The sequence below is a fragment of the Ursus maritimus genome, unplaced genomic scaffold, assembly GCF_017311325.1.
Source record: "Ursus maritimus isolate PB19 unplaced genomic scaffold, ASM1731132v1 scaffold_6, whole genome shotgun sequence".
Taxonomy (NCBI): domain Eukaryota; kingdom Metazoa; phylum Chordata; class Mammalia; order Carnivora; family Ursidae; genus Ursus; species Ursus maritimus.
Window position 1 is genome coordinate 75,799,229 of NW_024426774.1, and position 23,263 is coordinate 75,822,491.

The 23,263-nt window shown below is 34.5% G+C and overlaps 1 protein-coding gene and 1 non-coding gene across 2 annotated transcripts in view; both read right to left on the reverse strand.

Annotated features, from left to right (window-relative positions):
* Window positions 1-23,263, reverse strand: part of TSGA10 (testis specific 10) — a 161,619-nt gene that overhangs the window by 116,080 nt on the left and 22,276 nt on the right. Inside the window, exons 4-9 of the mRNA XM_008699777.2 lie at window positions 19,165-19,230; window positions 18,290-18,457; window positions 17,730-17,885; window positions 14,203-14,373; window positions 14,035-14,112; window positions 12,948-13,099 (exon numbers count right to left, since the gene is read on the reverse strand). Of these exons, the coding sequence (XP_008697999.2) occupies window positions 12,948-13,099; window positions 14,035-14,112; window positions 14,203-14,373; window positions 17,730-17,885; window positions 18,290-18,457; window positions 19,165-19,230 (791 nt within the window). The remainder of the gene's footprint in view (window positions 1-12,947; window positions 13,100-14,034; window positions 14,113-14,202; window positions 14,374-17,729; window positions 17,886-18,289; window positions 18,458-19,164; window positions 19,231-23,263) is intronic.
* Window positions 87-245, reverse strand: LOC121101102. Its single transcript, XR_005833058.1, has one exon. It is a non-coding gene; the product is annotated as a U1 spliceosomal RNA (small nuclear RNA).

Genomic DNA, 23,263 nt, shown 5'->3' on the forward strand with positions numbered 1-23,263 from the left:
TACACGCCAAGAGAATCTACTGTGAAAAAAAATAAAACACTATCAAAAGTATAAATAACTGAAGTCTTCACTTCAACAAAGAAAACAAGGGGAAAGCACAAACGCAGTCCCCCACTACCACAAATTATGCCGTCAAGTTTCCCACATTTGGGGGAAATTGCAGGGGTCAGCACATCGTTGGAGTGCAATGGATAAGCTTTGCCCTGGGAAAACCACTTTCTTGAGTAAAACAGTAAGAAAATTTTTGAAAATATAGGTAAATTCCACTTTAGTCCAAATGAAGAATCTTTTCATATGCCTTGACAAATTATTTTCTTAGCTTTTTTTCTTGTAAAGCAGCATTTAAAAAAAATGCATGCTAAGGGGTGCCTGGCTGGCTCAGTCAGTGGAGCGCACAACTCTTGATCTCGAGGTTGTGGGTTTAAGCCCCATATTGGGAATAGAAATTACTTTTAAAAAATCTTTAAAAAATGCATGCTAAAATCAGAAGCATAAATGTAACAAGTCTATCAATTCATATGATAATGATGAGTCCTGAAAGAGGATTGCGGCAAAACCTTCCAGCGCACACTGTGGCTATTCTAACGCTGTTAAATTGCACTGCAGACATATACTTTTCAAAATAGCCATATCCCCCAGCACAACACAGGGATCCATCTATTAAGAAAAACAAAACAGAAAACTACGCACATAATCAGAAGTTCTCAAATCAGACCTTTAAGTCACTGACCAATAAACCTACACCTCGTACAGACATTTAAGCAATAAAAACTTCAGAAATAAAGCTGGTAGCTTCTTTTGCAGACTCTTGTAACACTGATGTCAGAAAAGACTCTTACAACTCCTCTAAGATACATTTAGAACTTTAAGCAACCTACTTTTTTTTTCAAATGCCCAGAGTCCTAGAAGAGATTTTTGGTTGCTTCCAAGGTTGGGCAATTAAAGCTGCTGTAAACATCGTGTGCAGATATTTGTGTGCACATAAGATTCCACCTACTTTGAGTAAATACCACAGAGCACTGTATGGTAAGAGTGTGTTTAGCTTTGTAGAAATCGCCAAACTGTCTAATAAAGTGGCTGTGCCATTTTAAATTCCCACCAGCAACGAGTAAGAGTTCCTGTTGACCCACATCCTCACCAGCATTTGTTGTCAGTGATCCAGATTTTGCCCATTCTAATAGGTATGTAATGGTATCTCACTGTTGTTTTAATTTGCATTTCCCTGATGACCTCTAATGTAGAGCATCTTTTCATATGCTTATTTGCGATCTGTATATCTTCTTGTGGAGGTCTGCTAAGGTCTTTGGCCCATTTTTTAATTGGGTTGTTTGTTTTCTTATTGTTGAGTTTTTAAAGAATTCTGTGTATGTTTTAAATAACAGTTCTTGATCAGCTGTGTCTTTTGCAAATATTATCTCCCAGTCTGTGGCTTGGCTTCTCATGTTCTTGACATTGTCTTTAATTTTAATGAAGTACAGTTAATCAATTATTTCTTGCACAGGTTGTGCCTTTGCTGTTATACCTAAAAAGTCATCTACATATTGAAGGTCATCTAGGTTTTCTCCTGTTATCTTCTAGAGGTTTTACAGTTTTACATTTAGGAATATGATCCGTTTTAAGTCCATTTGACGGTGATATCTGTGTTGCAATTTTATTTTTTTGGCACATGGATATCTAGTTGTTCCAGCGCCATTTGTGGATTCTGTTCCGCTGATCTATTTGTCTATTCTTTTACTAATACCAAAGTATCTTGATTACTATAGCTCTATAGTAAGTCTTCAAGTACTAGCAGTGCTCCAACTTAGTTTTTCTTCAATATTCTGTTGCCTATTCTTTTGCCTCTCTATATAAACTTTAAAATCTGTTCACTGATATCCACAAATAACTTGCTGTGATTTTGATTAGAACTTACTGAATCTGGGGCGCCTGGGTGGCACAGCGGTTAAGCATCTGCCTTCGGCTCAGGGCGTGATCCTAGCGTTATGGGATTGAGCCCCACATCAGGCTCCTCCGCTATGAGCCTGCTTCTTCCTCTCCCATTCCCCCTGCTTGTGTTCCCTCTCTCGCTGGCAGTCTCTATCTCTGTCGAATAAATAAATAAAATCTTTAAAAAAAAAAAAAAAGAACTTACTGAATCTATAGATCAAGTTGAGAAGAATGGACATCTTGAAAATACTGTTTTCCTATCCAAGAACATAGAATATTTTTCTTTCTTTTTTTAAAAAAGATTTATTTGGCAGGGGAAGGGGCAGAGGGCGAGGAAGAGAGAGAATCCTCAAGCAGACTCCCTGCTGAACGCAGCGCCCAGTGCAGGGCCTGATCTCATGATCCTGAGATCATGACTCCAGCTGAAATCAAGAGTAGGATGCTTAACCAACTGAGCTAACCCAGACACCCCTAGAGTATTTTTCAGTTTATTTAGTTCCTCTTTGATTTCTTTCACCAGTTTTGTACTTTTTCTCATACAGATCTTATACATAATTTGTTAAGACTTATACGCAAATATTTCATTTTGGGGTTAGTAATATAAATGGTATTGTGTTTTCAATTTTAAATTCCACTTCTTCATTGCTAGTATAAAAAAAGCAATTGATTTTGCCTATTAACCACATATCCTGCAATCTTGTAGTAACTGCTTATTATTTCTAGATTTTTTGTTGATTCTTCTGGATTTTTCAATACAGAATACCATATCATCTACAATAGATTTTAATACTGAACTCTTTTTAGTCTCAAATACCCAGACTCAAACTGAACCAGTCTTGGACTCACTGGACACAAAGACCCAAACTAACTTTTTATTAACAGATAGCTCTATCAATCATTCAAAACTATATGGAAAATTCTTCTTGGGCCTAGAGATGTTTGATACACTGATGCAGACACACAGATTTTTTTTTTAATCTACTTCTAGGAAATGTTCTGAAAATACTCTAGCTTTTTACTATTGTTGTCTGACATAGAAACCCAAACAGAAGAACTTCTGCTACTAAAATATACCTGTTTGAAAGAAAAGTTTATTTAAGCAGTATAGGAACACAGATAATGAGTACTGGTTTGAAACACTGGAGAATTTCTTCTTCATCAGCAATGAAACTCAAACAGAAATACATTAATTTCTTTTTGGCTGATTTGGCTTGGAACACTATGGAACTTCAATTCTGAGATAGAGAAATCCAGATATGTGCTGAACCATGCTCAGGACTCAATTTCTAGTGAGTGTTCACACATGGGATAAAACTTTTCTTATCAACTGACAAAACAGAAAACAGGAACAACAATATTTTAACTATATTGAATGTAGTTGGATTACATGGCTTCTGATTAGTTTCTCTGTAATTCCTTGCCTTTTGTACATGTAAATATGAAACCTATGACATGAATATATTACAAAGTACAAGATACTGATCTATAAAAAATAAACTGACAGCTGACTTCTCAGCAGAAATAATGTAAGTCATAAAATAGTGGAAAGATATTACTCAAAGTATTAAAAAGTAAAAATAATTCCCAACCTTTAGAATTCTCTATCTAGCAAAAAGATCCTTCAATACCAGCAAGGTTACAACAGAGGTGGTGAGAAATGCTCTGCTTTTGAGTACATTTTGAAGACAAAACAAACTGGATTGGATATGGATATATGAAATCATGGATTACTCAAGGTTTCAGGCCAAGAACTGCATGAGTAGACTTTCCATTTACTGAGATGAGGACTGAAAGAGCAGATTCATGTGTGTCAGAGGGTGAAGGGTAGTGAATAGCAGAACTCAGGTTTGAAAATGTTAAGTTTGAGGGGCGCCTGGATGGCTCAGTCGTTAAACGTCTGCCTTTGGCTCAGGGCGTGATCCCGGCGTTCAGGTATCGAGCCCCACATCAGGCTCCACCACTGGGAGCCTGCTTCTTCCTCTCCCACTCCCTCTGCTTGTGTTCCCTCTCTTGCTGGCTGTCTCTCTCTGTCAAATAAATAAATAAAATCTTTAAAAAAAAATGTTAAGTTTGAGATGTCTGTTAGACATCCCAGTGAAGATGAAAAGGAGGTGGATGGACATTCGGGTCTGGAGTTCAAGAAAAAAGTCCATGCTACAGATATACATTTGAGAGTCAAGAGTAAATACATGAGACTGGATGAGTTCACCGAGGGATGAGTACACATACAAGAAGAGAAGTGGTCTAAGGACTGAGCTCAGGGACACTTCAACATTTGCAGATCATGGAGACAAGGAGGAACTAGCAAAAGAGCCTGAGACAAGACATCTAAGGAGAAGAAAAGAAAATCAAATGAGCATGGTACCTCCGAAGCCAGCAAAGAAAGTATTTAAAGGAGTAGAGAAAAAGCGCAACTGATCATCTTTGTCAAATGTTGCTGATAGGTCAAATCAAATGAAGACTGAGGACTGACCACTGAATTGAGCAACATGAAAGTAAATATTACCTTGAAAAAAAGTTGTCATAGAATGGAAGGAGCAAAAGGCAGATTACAGTAGGTTTAAAAGAGAACAAAATGTAAGACACTGGAGCCAGAAGTTTAGACAACTCTTTCAATGAAAGATACAAAATTTAGTACAAATATGTAATATATCTGAACAACATGATTACAAATCTGAACTAAGGGACAAATAGAAAAACATTGCACCTAACTAGTTCAAAGTTAACAAATTTCTCAAGTACACACAGATAATTATAAAAATTGATCATAAAAGTAGAGGGCAACACATTTCAGAAATTTGAAATCTAGTATGTTGTGAAAAATAATATAATTAGCAAAAAGTCAGTCAAAAAGATAAGTGAAAATTCATTATTTTTTTGGATACTTAAAATCACACTAATAAATAACAAGTAGATCAAGTAAGAAGTAATGATGAAAATTAGAAAATATTTTATAAGTACATAACAAAACTTGTAGAATACATTCAAGTATTTTGAGGGAAACTTATGGCCTTAAATGTTTATATGAGGGGGGATATAAGCCTGAAAAGTAATAATATAAGCATTAATCTGAAGAAATTAGAAAAAATAAATAAATCTAAAGAAAATAAGACGGAAATAATAAAGAACAAAACTCAATGAGGATCACCAAAGCAAAATGTTGGTCCTTTGAAAAGACTAATAGCAACAGACTAAAAAAGAAGAAATCGCTACAGATTCTACAGACATTAAAATGTTCATAGGATATTGTAAACAACATTATCCTAAAAATGTTTTAAAATTCAAAGAAAATGAACAAATGCCTTAACAATATATACTGGAATAAGAAGAAATTTCTTTTTTTTTTTTTTAAAGATTTTATTTATTTATTCGACAGACATAGAGACAGCCAGCGAGAGAGGGAACACAAGCAGGGGGAGTGGGAGAGGAAGAAGCAGGCTAATAGCGGAGGAGCCTGGGAATAAGAAGAAATTTCTAATTGTTCCTTTATCCATTAAACAAATAAAATAAAAACTTCCCTCAAAAAAAAAAAAGTTGGATCCAAAAGGCTTCACTGGTTAAGTACTAAAACTTCAATATTATGCCAACTCTTCCAGGCAATGAAAGAAGACTAAATGAATTGAGATTATTATAAGGTTTACATGATATTAATACCAAAATCTGATTTTAAGAAACCGCAAGAAAGGCAAGTTACTGGTCAATCTCAATTATAAAAAAAAAAATGTAAATATCTTAAACAAAGCATTAACTGACACCAGAAATCTATAAAAAAAGTATAACATACCCGACCATTTGACAAAACACATTTATTCCNGGGGGGGGGGGGGCGGGAAACAAACTCTCGGTAATCCAGGAATAAAAGGAAACTACTTCAACCTGAAAAAAGACTTCGACAAAAAACATACAACTTAACACCATACTAACTGTTGAGAGTCTAAATACTTCCCCTTACAAGTGGAACAAGACAAGGACGTCCACTTCACCATTTCTATTCAACATTGTACTGGATGTTCTAGCCAATGCAATAAGGCAAGAAACAGAAAAACAAAAACAAAAAAGCATGCAGACCAAACATGTAAAACTGTCTTCATCTGCAGATGACCTGTCTACGTGGAAAATTAAACGGATTCTACAAAAAGGCTACTAGAACTAAAATGTAAATTTAGCAAATTGTAAAATACCAGATAAATATATAAAAATCAATTGTGGGACTTCTGGTTTTAACCCTAACAAGTAAAGAGCTTAGACACTGTCATTTTCATTTTTATAACAAAAAAAGTGAACAAAATGAAAATCAAAGATTTTCTATGACACATTAGAACAGTGAATTACAGAGCAAACTGCCAATTCAGAATCTGAAAAGAATAACCAAGATCTGCTCATCTGGAGCAGAAGTCACTGGAATCACAAATGGTTATGAACACTTAAATAATAATTTTGACACATTGCTGGAGGCTGAGTTTGCACTTACCTGAGAGTGAGAAGTTCTTAGCGGCCATAGTTTTAGAGGGATCCCTGTATTTCAGTGTTTACCTCCAGGAACTCCACTAGGTTCTCACAGTAAAGATCTGAGAAAGATCCCCCGTGATTCTGACAGGGGGAAAGTAATTATTGTGAAAACTGCCCAGAGCATTCTCCACAATAAAGGGTTACTCTTCAAGTAAAAAGACTTTACCATAGCCCTATCCCAGCTATAAAAGGACAATTCTCCCACCTTACCCTCTCTAGCCTTCCTGTCTCACATAAGTGGATTAAAAAAAGAAAAAAGTTATACCAATGGAAAAACTCTTGTAAACATCATAGCCCAGAGACACAGGTCCACTAAAAGATTGAAATTTAAGGACAAGAGTAGAGAACGTGTTCCTTCCTCTCACCTAATTACCACACTAACAGGGTTCCATGATAATCACAGTGAATCACAACCAAAAGAGCTGCAAGATGCATGCTCTCACTGAGAAAGCATACCCAAGGAAGCCTGAAGTCAAAAGGAGAAACAACAATCAGGACAACAGAGGAATCTGAAGTCTCTGGCACCTGATTCTACAACAGACATTGAACACAGCTCAATTGCCAGCCAAATAAACATGAACAATGACACGAGAGGCTTATTTACTTCAGTTAACACCCAATACAATATGTGTGGCTTCAACAAAAAAATTACAAGGCATCCCAAAAGTCAAGCAAAAACACAATGGAAGGATAAAACCAGACTCAGATACAGCACAGCCACGGGAATTATCAAACAGGAAATTTTAAATAACTACGACTAATTGGTAAGGGTACTAATGGAAAAAGTAGACAACATGCAGTAACAGGTGGTTAACATAAACAGAGAGATGGAAACTGAGAGAAAAAAGAGGAAATGCCAGAAAGCAAAATACTGTGACAAAAAAGAATGCTTTTGATGGGCTCAACAGTAGATTGGACACAGTCAAGCATAAATCATTGAGCTTAAAGACAAGTCAGTTAAAACTTCCCAAACTGAAATGCAAAATGCAAAGAGAAAAACAAAAACAAAACAGAACAGAACATCTAAGAACTGTAGGTATAATTCAAATACCAAAAGGAGAAAAAAGAGAACAAGAGCATAAGAAATATTTGAAGTAATTATGAAATAAAAATAAGCCATGGGGATGAAAAGTACAGTATAGGGAATATAATCAATAATACTGTAATAACTGTACAGTGATCCATGGTAACTACACTTACTGTGGTGAACATTTCATAATGTATATAGTTGTCAATCACTATGTTCTACACTTAAAAAAATATATGTCAACTATACTTCAATTTAAAAAATGTTTTAAGTAATAATGGCCTAGAACTTTCCAAAGTTAAGGCACAGTGTCTACAGGCAGGGAACTATAAAACAATGATGAAAGAAATCAAAGATCTAAATAAATGGAGAAATATTCCATGTTCATAGGTTGAAACAGTCCATATTAAGATGTCCATTCTCCCCAACTTGATCTACAGATTCAATGCAAATCCAATTAAAATCTCAGGAAGCTACTTTATAGATATTTATTTTAGAATCAGAGGTACTGATTCTAAATTTTACATGGAAAGGCAAACAACCAAGAATAGCCAATATACTATTGATGAAGAGAAAGCTGGAGGATTCACACTACCTAGTTTCAAGACTAACTATACAGTTATAGTAATCAAGACAGCATGGTTTGGCAAAAGAATGAACAAAATAGATCAATGGAATAGAATGGAGATCCCAGAAATAGGCCCACACAAATATAAGCAATTGATTTTTTTTTTTAAGATTTTATTTATTTATTTGACAGAGAGACAGCCAGTGAGAAAGGGAACACAAGCAGGGGGAGTGGGAGAGGCAGAAGCAGGCTCCCAGTGGAGCAGGAGCCCAACGTGGGGCTCAATCCCAGGACCCTGGAATCAGGCCCTGAGCCAAAGGCAGATGCTTAACAACTGAGCCAACAAGGTGCCCCAAGCAATCTGATCTCTGACAAATGATCAAAGACAATACAGAAAGGGCAGTCTTTCAACAAATGGTGCTGGAACAATTTTAAGACATCCATATGCAAATTAAGTGAACTGAGACACAAGACTTTACATCTTTCACAGAATTAATTCAATACAGATCACTGAACTTAAGTGTAAAATGAAAAACTATACAACTCCTAGAAGAAAACATAAGAGAAAAATACGTACACGTGGGTTTGGTAATGAGTTTTTAAATACAACACCAAAAACACAATCCATGAAAGTAAAAGGTAAGCTGAACTTTATCAAAATTTAAAATTTCTGCTCTGCAAAAGACACCATTAAAAGAATGAAAAGACAAGGCACAGATGGGGAGAATATATCTGCAAATCACATATCTGGTATTTGAAACTGAAAATGGGTGAAATATCTAAACAGATACCTCACCAAAGAAAATACAAAGATGGCAAGTAACAATATGAAAAAATGCTCCACATCATTCGTTATTAGCAAACTGCAAGTTAAAACAATGAAATATTGCTACACGCCTATTATAATGACTAAAATACAAAAATGTGACAATACCAAATGCTAACAAGGATATGGAGCAACAGAATCATTCATCACTGGTGGGAAGGCAAAATGGTACAGTCACTTTGAAAGAGTTGGGCCTTTCTTATAAAGCTAAATATAGTTTTAATCTAGTATTCAGCAATTATGCTCCTAAGTATTTACTGATCTGAAAACCTGTGTCCACACAAAAACCTGCACATGAAAGTTCATAGCAGCTTTATTCATAATTGCCAAAAACTGGAAGCAACCAAGATGTCCTTCAATAGGTGCATGGAGAAACACACTGTAGTATATACATATGATAGATTATTATTTGATGATAAGAAGAAATAAGCTATCCAGGTATGAAAAAACATGAATGAACCTAAAATGCACATTGCTAAGTGAAAGAAGCTGGTCTGAAAAGGTTGTATGCTGTATTTCAATTATATGACATTCTGGAAAAGGCAAACATTTCCTCAGCCAGGTGATAAAGGTCAAAATCAACAGTAATAAATCCTATGGACAGTACATACCCATAATACCCTATACCCTAAAATGGATATTTACCTCTGTGACTTTTCTCTCAAAAACAAATTACCCCGTCTAATCATGACAAAAACAGCAGACAAACCCCAACTGAGAGACATTCTACAAAATACTTGATTAGTACTCCTCAAAACTGTCAAGGTCATGAAAAACAAGGAGTCTGAAACTGTCATAGCCAAGAGAAGCCTAAGGAAACATGACAACTAAATGTAATGTAGTGTCCTGGGTGAGATCCTGGAATAGAAAAAAGACATTAGGGGAAAACTAAGGAAATCTGAATAAGTATGGACTTCAGTTAATAATGTATCAAATAACTGATTCATTAATTCTAACAAATGTACTAACGTAAGATGTTAATAAGAGAGGAAATTGGGCATGAGGTAAGTAGGAACTCTACCATCTTCACAATAGCTCTGTTAATCTAAAACTGTTGTATAATACAAAGTTTATTTTTAAAAACAACTGTATTTTTGGGGCGCCTGGGTGGCTCAGTCGTTAAGCGGCTGCCTTCAGCTCAAGTCATGATCTCAGGGTCCTGGGATCGAGCCCCACATCAGGCTCCCTGCTCAGTGGGAAGCCTGCTTCTCCCTCTCCCACCCCCCCTGCTTGTGTTCCCTCGCTTGCTGTGTCTCTCTCTGTCAAATACATAAAATCTTTAAAAAAATAAAAAATAAATGAAAACAACTGTATTTTCATATACAAGCAATAAACAATCAGAAAGTGATGTGTTAAAATCCCATTTACAAGAGCATCAAAAAAATAGGAAATACTCATATAAATCTGACAAAAGTAGCACAGGACCTATACACTAAAAACTACAAAACATTGCTGAGAGAAATTAAAGACCTGTTTATGAGTGGGAACACTTGATATTCTTTAGATGTCATTTTCCCCACCAATCAAATTACCAAGCAGGTTTCTGGGTTGGTTTTTTTTACACACTGTGAAACTGATTTTTAAAATAAAATACAAAGGAACTAGAATAGCCAAAACTACTTTGAGAAAGAACAAAGTTGGAGGACTAACATTACCTAATTTGAAGACTTTAAAACAAAACGGAATAAAAAGTAATCAGGCAGGTTATACTGATATAAATAGATTCATCAAATAAAATAGATTATTAAGAAAAGACTTCTACATACATGGACAACTGACTTTCTGCAAAGCACAAAAACAAGAAAGGATAGTTTTTCAACACATACTGGAACAACTGGATATTCTTATGCAAAAAAGGTGAACTTTGATCTACATCTTGTACTATATACGAAAACTTTCAAATGAACAGCAGATTTAAATGTTAAGAACTATAAAACTGCTACAAGAAAACACAAAACAAAAATCTCAGTGACATTACACTTGACACTGATTTCTTTAAAAGAATACAAAAAGCTGGATATAATTCTTAAAAAAATCAATAAATTTCACTTAATCAAACTGAAAAACATTTGCTCTTTAAAAGACAGTTAATATAAAGGTAAGCCACAGAGTGGGAGGAAATACTTGCAAAATACACCTGACATACGACTTAGAATATAGAAAGGACTTTTACAACTTGGTAATAATATAAACAATTCAATAAAAGTGTGCAAAAGATTTGAACAGACACTAAAGAAGATAAATGTATGGTACATAATAAGCACATGCACAGATGCTCAAAACCATTAGTCATTAGGAAAGGCAAATTAAAACCATAATACATACCTATTAGAATGGTTAAGATTAAAAAGATAATGCACACCAAGTGTTGATAAGGCTACATAACACCTGGAACACTCATACGCTACTGGTGCAAATGTAAAATAAAATAGTACAACCACTTTGGAAAACAGTTTAATAGCTTCTTCAAAATTAAACGTATATCCATCACATGACTCAGTCACTCTACTCTTAGATATTCATCCAAAAAAAATAAAAGCTTATGCCCATACGAAGACTCATATAAGAATGTACATGAATGTTTTATTTGTTATAGCCCCAAACTGGAAACAACCAAAATGTCCATATATTCACACAATGGAATACTACTCAGGAACAGAAAGGAATAAACTATTGATTATACAACAAGGATAAATTTCAAAATAATTATCCTGAGGGAAAGCAGCCCACTGAAAGAATATATACTATATGATTTCATTTATATAACATTTTAGAAAACCCAAACAAATCTCTAGGACAGAAAGCAAATCAATAGTTGTCCAGGCATTGGCAGGTTGGGTGAGAGGTTACAGAGGGGCATGAGGAAACTTTCGGGAGTGATGGGTAGGGCCACTATCTTGATTGTGCTGATGGTTTTACAGATATATATACTTACCAAACTGAACACTTTAAATATGAGCAGTTTATTGTATGTATGCCAACTAGATTCTAATAATACTGTTAAAAGAAAACAAATGTATGCAAAAACCCTTCAAAATATTATACATTTATCTGATAGAATATTTTAGTAAACTACTAAAATGCTTTCCAGGAACTTCCAATGACACAGGGAATGCTTATGATATACAATTAAGTGAAACTGGCCAAATATATAACCTAATATAGAATGACATCAATTACACAGAAAGCTTACATAACATGGATGGAAATATTCCTGGTTAGAGAGAGATCTATAATAATGATAGTTTTCACTGAGTTATGGAATCATGGATGATTTAAACTGTTTTTACACTTTTCTCTATTCTCCAAGGTTTTGTTACTGTTGTCTTATTTTATTATTATTTTTATTTTACCTGAGCCTGTAATATTCTTTTAAACAAGAAATTTAAAAATAAATGAAGGGGAAAATTTTGAGTCATTATCTGTCCTGACAAGTGATTTCAACATATGTACCACAGACCCTTGAAAGATCAAAGAGGGGACTCTGGGAACTCTTATGTGAACCAAGTATTATCTGTAGACTTAATATTTCACACTACTATTTTTCAAATGGTCACAGATGGATTGCAATTCAATATTACTGAATCTGTAGAACTCTATCTCTCATATCAACAGACACTAAAAGTAAAACTGCTAACATGGAGGTCTTCAAAAACTTATTCCCCTATATTTATTGCCTGTAGGTTGCTTAACTGGAATTTCTTCTGCTACCATACCAGTATGTAGGAAGGACTGAGAACCTATTTGGTCATTCAGTTAACAGAAGCTCCATTACATTTTCCTACGTGTTCAAACGCCAAAGTCAAATAGTACCCAGAAGAACTCTGTAAAAGCTACTTCAGTTAAACATTAGGCTTTCTGCAAATGTAAGATGAAGACTACCAGAAGTCTGATTCCTAGTTAGGTATGGCATTACTAGTCTATAAGTGACCTTTGGGAAATCATTTAATGTGTGCTGAGATTTCTATAACTGCCTCATAATAATCCTCTCAGAAATTAAAGTCAACAAATAACTTAATTATCATTATAAAATACTCTACAAAAAGTAGATCTAGTAGTTATATTAAGCTAGTTGTTTAAAGGTAATTTACCTCAAGGAATTATTCTCTGCCTTTTGTCTGCCAAGTTCACTTTCAGTATCCATTGCCTTTCTTGCTAGTGATTTCATTTCTTTTTCCACAGTGGTTATGGTTTCTTTCATCAAAGTCATATTTGACATTTGCTCCATACGTTCATCATCAAGCTATACAAGTAGAATGACAAGGTTACTGCCACCACTAACAAAATCTTCCCAAAGAGACATCCTATCTTTGCACAAACTGTGGCATACGACAAGATTTACCCCAGGAGATGATCAGATCGGACCTGAATGTTGTGGGAGGGTGTATGGACAAGGTATTGTGGAGCGGGAACAAAAACAAGCTACTGCACAGCCTGTGCATAAAGCCTATTACAGTATATGCATTTACATTTTCAATCTGGTTCATTTTGACTGTAGCACATGTATCTTATTCGAAGGGATTTATTTGTTGTTCAACATTAACAAGTTATACATATAAAGTGGAATTGTGAAAAAATGTTTTTCTCTCCTGAGCAATGCTTTTTTTTCTCATTATAACAACATAACACAGACAAATGTATAAATATATTCAATTAAATTTGATAACAGAAGTCAAATTCCCCTAATTTTGTTTATATAGTCATAATATCTCAAATATATATTCATAGCATCTAAAATTCTCGGTTAGTAAAAACGTGATGCTTCACATTTAAATTCAGTTTAAACATATTCTTCTCATTAATTTTCACTTCATAATAATTTCTTCTACCTTAGTGACCCTTTAGGTAGAATAAGCCAGTTTCTCTGTATCTGGCAATGTTATTGTTAATGAAACAGGGAGATAAGAAAGTTGTTAAAATCCCACAGATGTATCCTTAATGTTTTTTTTTTCTTAAAGAACACACTGTACAACCTAAAAAAGACTTTACTTACATTTTTTTGGAAGGAACTAACAATGAAAAAGTGGTAATTTATACTATACATACCACCTTAAATGTTTTAGAATTACTAACACTATCTTAGAAAAAGAAAGGAACTTCTCTGAACATAGAGAAAAAGGGAAAGGGGGAAGCTATTGACAGTTTATAGCTGAAAACACAAAAGTGATTTTTCTTTACATTATGAACTGTACACTCCAGCTCTTCTATCCTTTGTTCCAAGTGAGCCTTCTCATTAAATGCTGTCTCTTGGGCAATCTGTTTAAAAAACAAAAACAAAACAAAATGTTTTCAACGTTCTCTACACTGTGTTTCACAAATGGTCATACAGATAAATTTCATCCAAACCTTTAGCCTTTCCCTCAGGCTATCTCGTTCTGTGGTCATTCTTCGTAAATCAGTGAAGGCCACATCTCTTTCAGTCTCCACCCGCCGGAGGATGGCATGTGCTGTTGTTGATTTAGGAGACTTACAGTTTTTCATCATTTCTCGTCGAAGTCGGGCAATTTCTTCCTGTGCCTGTTATTTAAATACACGGACTTCTATTTAACAAGCTTTAGAACAGACATAAATATAGCTATCTTAAATCCAGCCAGTTAAAATACAAACCATTTATAAACATGCATGCAACAGGATAATGTTTTTTAATGAGTTTATATAAATAAATGCAAATGATGTCCAAAAATGCAAGTGAATGTATAAAAATAGAAGTCTGGTTTATAATATTTTGGCCAAAAATTTTTTAAATTAATTTGGAGGCAGTCAATATAAGAGAGAATGTTTTGCTAATGTTCTGTGATATAAATTTGAATTCAGCAAAATTCAGGTAAAATGCTATTTTAATAAATATTACAGTGTTCCCATCTTTCTATCTAATAAATGTATATGCCATTTCCATGCCCTGGCTACTTTTACCCTGACAGAAGGCTCACCAATCCTTACTGACAACCCAATATACTCTCTCACACTTGTTCAACCACCCTCAGGTCCCAAACCTATTCTATACCTACAGATGATTTTATATCCTACTGTGCTACTTAAAAGTCCCTTATCTTTCTTGATTTTGATCACTACCTATTCAGTTGGTCTCCAAGTCTCAGAGGAAGATATAGTATCTCCCAATTTCCATAGCAAAGCTTTCACCAGAATCCTGGACCTCACCTCCTGAAATGCCTTCTAAGAAACTCCTGACTCAATAATAACAGTTGACCCTTGAACAACATGGGTTTGAACTTACACACAGGTCCACTTATACAGAGATTTTTTTCAACAAATACAATATAGTATTGTAAATGAATTTCTTCTCTTTATGATTTTCTTACTAACATTTTCTCTTCTCTAGTTTATTTTATTGGAAGAATAAGTGTATAATACATATATAAGAAATGTGTTAATTGACTATGTTATCAGAAAGATTCTGGTCAACAGTAGGCTAGTTGCGATTAAATTTGGGGGAGTCAAAAGTTATACAAAAATTTTCAACTGTGCAGGAGGGTTGGCACCCCTAGTCCCACCTTGTTCAAGACTCAACTGTGTAATTATTTCCTTTCATTTTGAATAGCACCCTCTCCACTGGCTCTTTCTCCCCTGCCTTCTACCATAACACATGGCTCCCTTATCTTGAAAAACTGTCATTTAACCTTGCTGACCCATTTACCATCCCATATCTCTTTTACATTTGACTAATTTTTCTTAAGCACCATGGTTTGTACCCATTTGCCTGTTCCTCAGCACCTACTCTTCCACCCAGTGTAAATTACCTGGCTCCTATACCTACCATTTTGCAGTATTTCAAATAATGACCTCACCAAATGGCCTTTTCTCAGTTCCCATTTTTGATATTTGGCAACATTTGACATTGTCTTCAACACCCTGTTTTAGACTCTTTCCTTCCTTGGGCTTAATATTGTTCTACCTTAGTTTCCTATCTTATCTCTTTTAAAGGTTCCCATACCAATTGGAAAAAACATCCCAATATTACATCTGTTCCTCTATAGCTTTCTCATTCAGAGACCTCATCAACTCTGAAAGCCACAAACTCACCTCTAAGAAGATGAATTCCCCATCTACATATTCAGCTCTTACCTCTCTCCCCATTCCAGTCCCACATTTTCTTCTGCTTGAATGCAATTACCACCTGATTGTATGACCATCATCTTACTCCATCTATCTGAAAACAATACATCTTTTCCCTCAAATCACCAATGGCTTTACTATTTCTTTTTCTTTACCAAAATTCTTCAGTCATTCAAAAAAGAGCTTCAGTCAGGTCCATTCATCCCTCCTTCTTGCTAAAACCAAATCTTGTCAAGGCTTCTGTTACAGTATCTGTTGTATCTCTCCTAATCCTTCTTTCCACTGATGGCATGCTAGCTTAGCTCTTAATGCCTCATGCATGGACTGCTTTCACAGCCTTCTAAAGAGTCCACAGTATTTCCTTCCTCCAATTCTCTTGAAAGAGGAATTGTTATATAAAAAGATAACACAGAAAGACTACGAAAGAGATAATACAAAATTGTTAACAGGTTAAAATTGTAAAAATGTGCACTGGGTGTAATATGCAAATAATGAATCACGGAACATTGCATCAAAACTGGGGATGTACTGTATGGTGACTAATACAACAAAATAAAAATTATTTTAAAAAATTGTAAAAATGTGGCTTGGTCATTTCTTGTGCCCTAAAAACAACAACAAACAAACAGATTGCCCATTGCTTACAAAGCAAAGTATAAACCCCTTATAAGGCCCATTACACAGCCTCTACATGTACTTCAGAAGCTGGCAAACTACGTGTGGCTCACAGGCCAAATCCAGCCTGACTCTTGTTTTTGTAGGTCTATAAGCTTTTGTAGGTCTATAAGTAGGTCTATAAGAATGTTTTTTACATTTTTAAATGATCAAAAAAACAAACAAAAAAGATTTCATAATATCTATTATAGGTAAAAATAACATGAAATTCAAATTTCCGTGTCCAAAAGTAAAGTTATATTGTAACGCAGCCAAACTCATTCATTTGTAAATTGTCCATAGCTACTTTCACACTATCACAGAGTTGAATAGCTGTGAGACTGCATGGCCTGCAGAGCCCAAGATATTTATTTTCTGAGCATTTACATAAAAGGTTTGCAGACTCCTGCTCTAGTCCAATTTACCTCTCAAGCCTTAGCTCCCCCTTACTTCAATGGCATATAGCTTTTAGTCTAGTCTTAACCTGATCCATTTATCTATTGATTTTCCTGCCTTTATCCTTTGCCTCACACCATTCCTTTGGTCTGGAATATTCCTTCTTACCCCTTTCAAGATTCTTCCTTCAGGACTCAAATTTCATATCATCTAGCAGAGATTTCCTTGATCACAAGGAACTAAAAATACCCACTTCTTTTATTTCTTACATCTTCTGGACTATTTTTACTTAAGTAACAAATAATACATACAAGACAATATACTTTATTTCCCCCAAGTAGACTGTGAACATAGAAAACAATGTTGGTATTTCATCATTTTTTTCTATCTCTTCAAGTGGCAAGCCCAGAACCCTGCATATTGTAGCTATAATTCTTAATAAAACTTGACATTTTTAAAAGAAATTATGTTGGTGATTTATGGGGTTTAATATTTGTTGAGTAAATAAGCTCTATGATAAATAAGGGCTTTTTTGGATATGAGGATAAACATGTGTGTATGTGTGTATGTACACATACGCTTACTGTATGTACATTACATTTCATTAAGAATATCTTAAGAACAAAGTAATTCCCAAATGTTAGGTTAATTTGATTGGCAGATTTAAGCATTCTTATAGAACTTAAAAAATTACGTATCTCAAAAATTGAATATTATTACTTAGATATGGTATTTATGAATAAATTTACCTGTTCATAAAGGAGAAAGGTCTTGTCTCTCTCAGATGTAAGAACCTTGACATTACCCTGAATTTCTGCCAAATGACGCTCATATTTTTCCAGCATGCATTTAAGTTCTTCACGGTCTCTTGTTGTCTTCAAAAGCTCTACATCACAATTTGTACCCTACAATTATTATATAAGAAATTTGAAATTCTTTTTTGACATGTGGTTCTAAAAAAACAATGCTACTAAGAGCAGTACACAATCTCTACTCAAGCAAACATGACTATACAATGAAAGGAAATGCTGAAAAAAAGAGTTTAAAAAAATCACTTCTCTTTTAAACAGCTTCATCCCAAACTGGTTCACATTTATTTGATTACCTCCCAACTACTACCAATACCAGGGATAAAGAACCAAATTCAATAGTCCACTGTGACATCAAAGAGACCTCTGTCTCCCCAAATCTTGGATATACCAATTCATGCCAAATCAAAATGAATTATTTGTATATTAGGTAAATCAAAGAATAAAAGTCAGTGTTTGCGCAACAAACTCCAAAATATTTGTAAGTTTCCAAACCCTACCCGGGAAGATGGAGATGGGCGTCTTGGACTTTTAGATCTACTTCTGATCATCTTTCTCAAATTTTGAGCTTCACTCTTGTAGTAATCTCTGTCTGCTTCTAAAGTCTTGACAAAGGAATCAAGTCTGGAAGGAGATTTATTTTGTGCTTTTTCAGTCTCTAAAATTATCTTGCCAAGGAGGAAAAAATTAGGTCATTATTTCAAGCTACACTATAGCATCATTTTCTATATGAAAATTGAATAAACAGGATCCTTAAAAATAATAAATTTGGTATTTTAAAAATAATTCATCAATACTCTTTAAAAAGCAGTTAGATGTCTTCTTTTTCTAGCATTTCTGAATGTACTTTATTTTTATTTAACTAAAAGTGCCCCTAAATTTACTCAATGATTTTAAGAAAAAAAGGTAAAGAAATTTCAGAAAGGCCAGAAATGTCCACAGATCTACTTATAAGTCCTAGAAACTGAATTAATTTGCTTAGGAAACTTGTATGCTAATATTAAAGCTTCTGTTTATGGCATCTAAGTTTTGTTCAATAAATTGTTCAATAAATGAATAAATTAAATGAATGCTGGATATTTTATACTCGTATACACTTTCAAGTACATTCCCATTCACCTAAATGTATTTAGAAACAACCAAAGTTCTCTCCACCTCTACGAAAGAAAGGTGTAATGATGAAATGGAGTGAGAACAACAATGCTCTTACAGATGGGAAGTGCCCCTGTGCACCAAGCAGAGTGCTGATTTTACAAAACACACATTTTTTATTGTTCACAAAATGCACAAGACCTAAAACACATGTACCATTTATTTGTAGTCTAAAAGAATAAAAATGATTCCTCAACATACATTTATAAAAAAATGTACTTACAGATCTAAGCCTTTTTATTGTATCTTCCAATACTATTATATTATTTTGCTGGCAAATGAGTTCAATCTGAAAAATAAGCCAGAAAAAATGTTATTTAGATTTAAAAATTTAAACAGATTTAACTAAAAAGAGGACATCAAAAAAAGGAACCCACTTGAAACAACAGGTGTTGGCAAGGATGTGGAACAAAAGGAACCTTTATGCACTATTAGTGGGAATGCAAACTGGTACAGACACTGTGGAAAACAGTATGGAGGTTCCCCAAAAATTAAAATTAGAACTACCTTACCACCCAATAATCACACTACTGGGTATTTACCCAAAAAATACAAAAACACTAACTCAAAGGGATACATGCACCCCTATGCTTACTGCAGCATTATTTACAATAGCCAAATTATGGAAACAGCCCAAGTGTCCATCAATACATGAATAAAGATGTGGTTACACACACACACACACACACACACACACACACACAATGGAATATTGAATAATATAAAAAGAATGTTGCCATTTGCAACGACACGGATGGAGCTAGAGAGTATAATGCTATGCGAAAAAAGTCAGAGAAAGACAAATACCATATGCTCTCACTGATAGGTGAAATTTGAGAAACAAAACAAATGAGCAAAGGGGGAAAAAAAGAGAGAGGGAGACAAACCAAGAAACAGACTCTTAACCACAGAGAACAAACTGATAGTTACCAGAGTGGGGGGTGGGTGCGACAGGTGAAAGAGGGGATAGGGATTAAAGAGTACACTGACCATGATGAAAAAAATTAAATTAAAAATTAAAAAAGGGAAGCCACTTAACAATAAAATAATGTAGTGAATAATTTACAAAAGAAAAGATAATCTACCCTTTTTGTTCACCTACCTTTGAATGGTAAAGGAACACAGGATGAAATACAGCAGTTCTTTTACATTAACCCAAGTTTGTTGTGAAATAGTACTTGGTTATATTTTACCAAATTACTCCCTACAAACTGCATCAAAATGTTAATACTACTTATAATTCTGAAGATGATGATAGGGAAGAGATAAAAGAATAAGTAGGATAGAAGTTTTCCCAAATCACCAGTGATTGCTTTCTCCTCTGAACTGTTTTAATGCTTTAGTTCAAACACATAAAATACTTTTTTATCAGTTTTAGGACACTGAACATACCCAGTCTTATCGTATAGCTACTTGTAGTCATATAGTTAGTATATGACTAGATTGTATGTTTCTAGGGGACAGTGACTATGTTTTCACGCAAAGATCTATTTGATATAATCTATGCTATATATTGGCATATTAGTTTAATAAATTTATTTCTCAATTCATAAACCTCCTCTTCATTATTCTAAACTGCTTCCTGCTATATTTTAATATTGACTTTTCTGGAATCATTGCTCCTGATTTGTTCTTTAGACCCAAATTCTTTTCTAAGATTTTTTGGCAGTCATATTTTTTGTAGTCTATGAAATATTAAGGGGCAATGGTATGAAACAAAACCTATGCATAGTTTGGATAAGTTTATACAGTTGTGAATAGGCAATTTTCAATGCTTTAATTTATACTATTATGTAGACACCAAAAAGAAATGGATCTCTATTAAATTATGTATAAAGGTACCCATATTAAATTAGATATAAAAACTCACACTGCCAGAAATTTTATCTGACACATTGCTGTAAAAAGGAAATTTATACACACATATCCTAGATACAGATGGAACATAACCAGTAATATGTAAACTGAGGAAGATAAGAGTATGTCTAATTATAGCAATGTGTGATTTTCTTCATTATACTCCTCTATATGGACTGAAATTTTTCTGATAAACATGTACTACTTTTACAGACATAAAAATCATAATGCTGATTCCACTCTGAAAAACAAAATTATAACTAGCCCAAATGAAAAGATGCTAGTCCGCTGTTTTCATTTATCTGACAAACGATTAATGAGGACCTACTATGCACTTGACATTGTATTACATGCTGGCGACAGCAGGGAATAAAATAGACAAAAACCTCTGCCTTCCACCTGCACTCCAATGTTTATAGCAGCAATGTCCACAATAGCCAAACTATGGAAAAAGCCCAGATGTCCATCGATAAATGAACGGATAAAGATGTGGTATGTATACACAAGGGAAAATTACTCAGCCATCGAAAATTGAAATCTTGCCATTTGCAGGGACGTGGATAGAACTAGAGGGTATTATGCTAAGTGAAATAAGTCAATCAGAGAAAGACAATTGTCTTTTGATTTCACTCGTGTGGAATTTAAGAAACAAAACAGAGGAGCATAGAGGAAGGGAGGTAAAAATAAAACAAGATGTAATCAGAGAAGGAGAAAAACCACAAGAGACTCTTAACCATAGGAAACAAACTGAGGGTTGCTGGAGGGGAGAGGGTGTGGAGATGGGGTAATAGGGTGATGGGCATTAAGGAAGGCATGTGATGTAATGAGCACTGGGTTTATATAAGATTGATGAATCACTGAACTCTATCTCTGAAACTAATAATATGTTAATTAATTGAATTTAAATTAAAAAAAAAAAAAGAAAACCTTTGCCCTCATGGAACTTACATTCTAGTTGAAAAGAGAAAAAAGATAACAGGTAAAATATATATCAGACAGTTACTGTCTTATTCAAAAAACACATAATGAGCATTCACATCTGTTGAAGGTAATTGATATAAAAAACATGAAAAAATAAACAAAGATCCCTGCCTTTGGGGACCTTACATTCCAGCTGGGCCGACAATAAAAAATAAACCTAACAAATAAATTATATAGTACATTAGGGGAAAAAAAGAGCAGAGTTAAGGATATTGGGAGTGTTAATGAAGGAACAGGTTGGAATTTTAAATAGGGTTATCAAGTAAGTCCTCATTGAAAGGAGATCTGTGAGCAAAGAGAAAGGGGGTCAACCACATAAAAATCTGGAAGAACAATCCAGGCAGAAGACACAGCAAAAGCAAATGCCCTAAGGCAAAAGACTGTCGGCTAAATTCCAAGGAATACTAAGGAGCTAGTGTGACTGGAGTACAGTGTGCAGAGGGAAAAGTAGTTGGAAAGTACTACAGAGAAAATAAAGCAGGGGAGGAAGAGCGGGAATAAGCATGAGGGGGGCAGGAAGAACTTAAATAGACTTTACACTTTATCTTTCACATGGTAAATTTTGAAATATTTTTGATTGATGAATCACATAACAATGTAACAATGACAAGAGCTACCCAAGATTCAGTCCAAGAATAGCCCTTATGTTAATTAAAATATAAATTGTATGAAGAAACTAGTAATGGTAAAATTACAATTCTGCTTATTTCAAAAATTTATGTTCAATTAGCTGGGAAACACTGTATTATTAAGATATAAATGATAAAAAACTCAAGATGAGAAGATAAAAGGAGGCATATAATTCTGGTGGTTTTAAAATACATCCATAAATTTTGATATTCCTCACTTCAAATGATGGAGCTTAATTTTCTTCCCCTTAAGGGTGGCATATACTTAGTACTCACTTCTAGTGAACAGGATGTGATGGTTTGTAACTTTTGAGACTGAATCATAACAAGTATTGCAGATTCCTCCTTTCTGTCTCTCTTGGATGACTGGCTCTGGGGGGAAGCGAGCTGACATAAATCTATCAAACAACCTTAGAGGGAGGTGCACCTGTCAAGGAACTGAAGCTTCCCGCCAAGAGGCAACAATCACCTGAGTATGTTATCTAAAAGCAAACCCTCCAGTGCCAGTCAAGTCATGACTACAGACTGGCCATCATCTTGATTACAATTTCCTGAGACACTATGAACCAAAACTACCCAGCTAACTAAGCTATGAGTTCAAGCAAAGCTTGAAACTATGAGATACAAAGGTTTGTCATCGGAGGCCATTAGGTTTAGGAGTAATTTGTTGCACAGTAATAGAAAATAAAATAGCAAATATTCAAAACATTTTAATGTAATGATGGAAGAAGTCATTCTATTGACCTTTAAAAACATAGCTAAAAGTAAACTCTTCCAAGTAAATAAATTTAATATTATCTATCGCAATTCCAGACAAACAGACTTAACCTCAGACTCTACCTCTCTATAGCACAA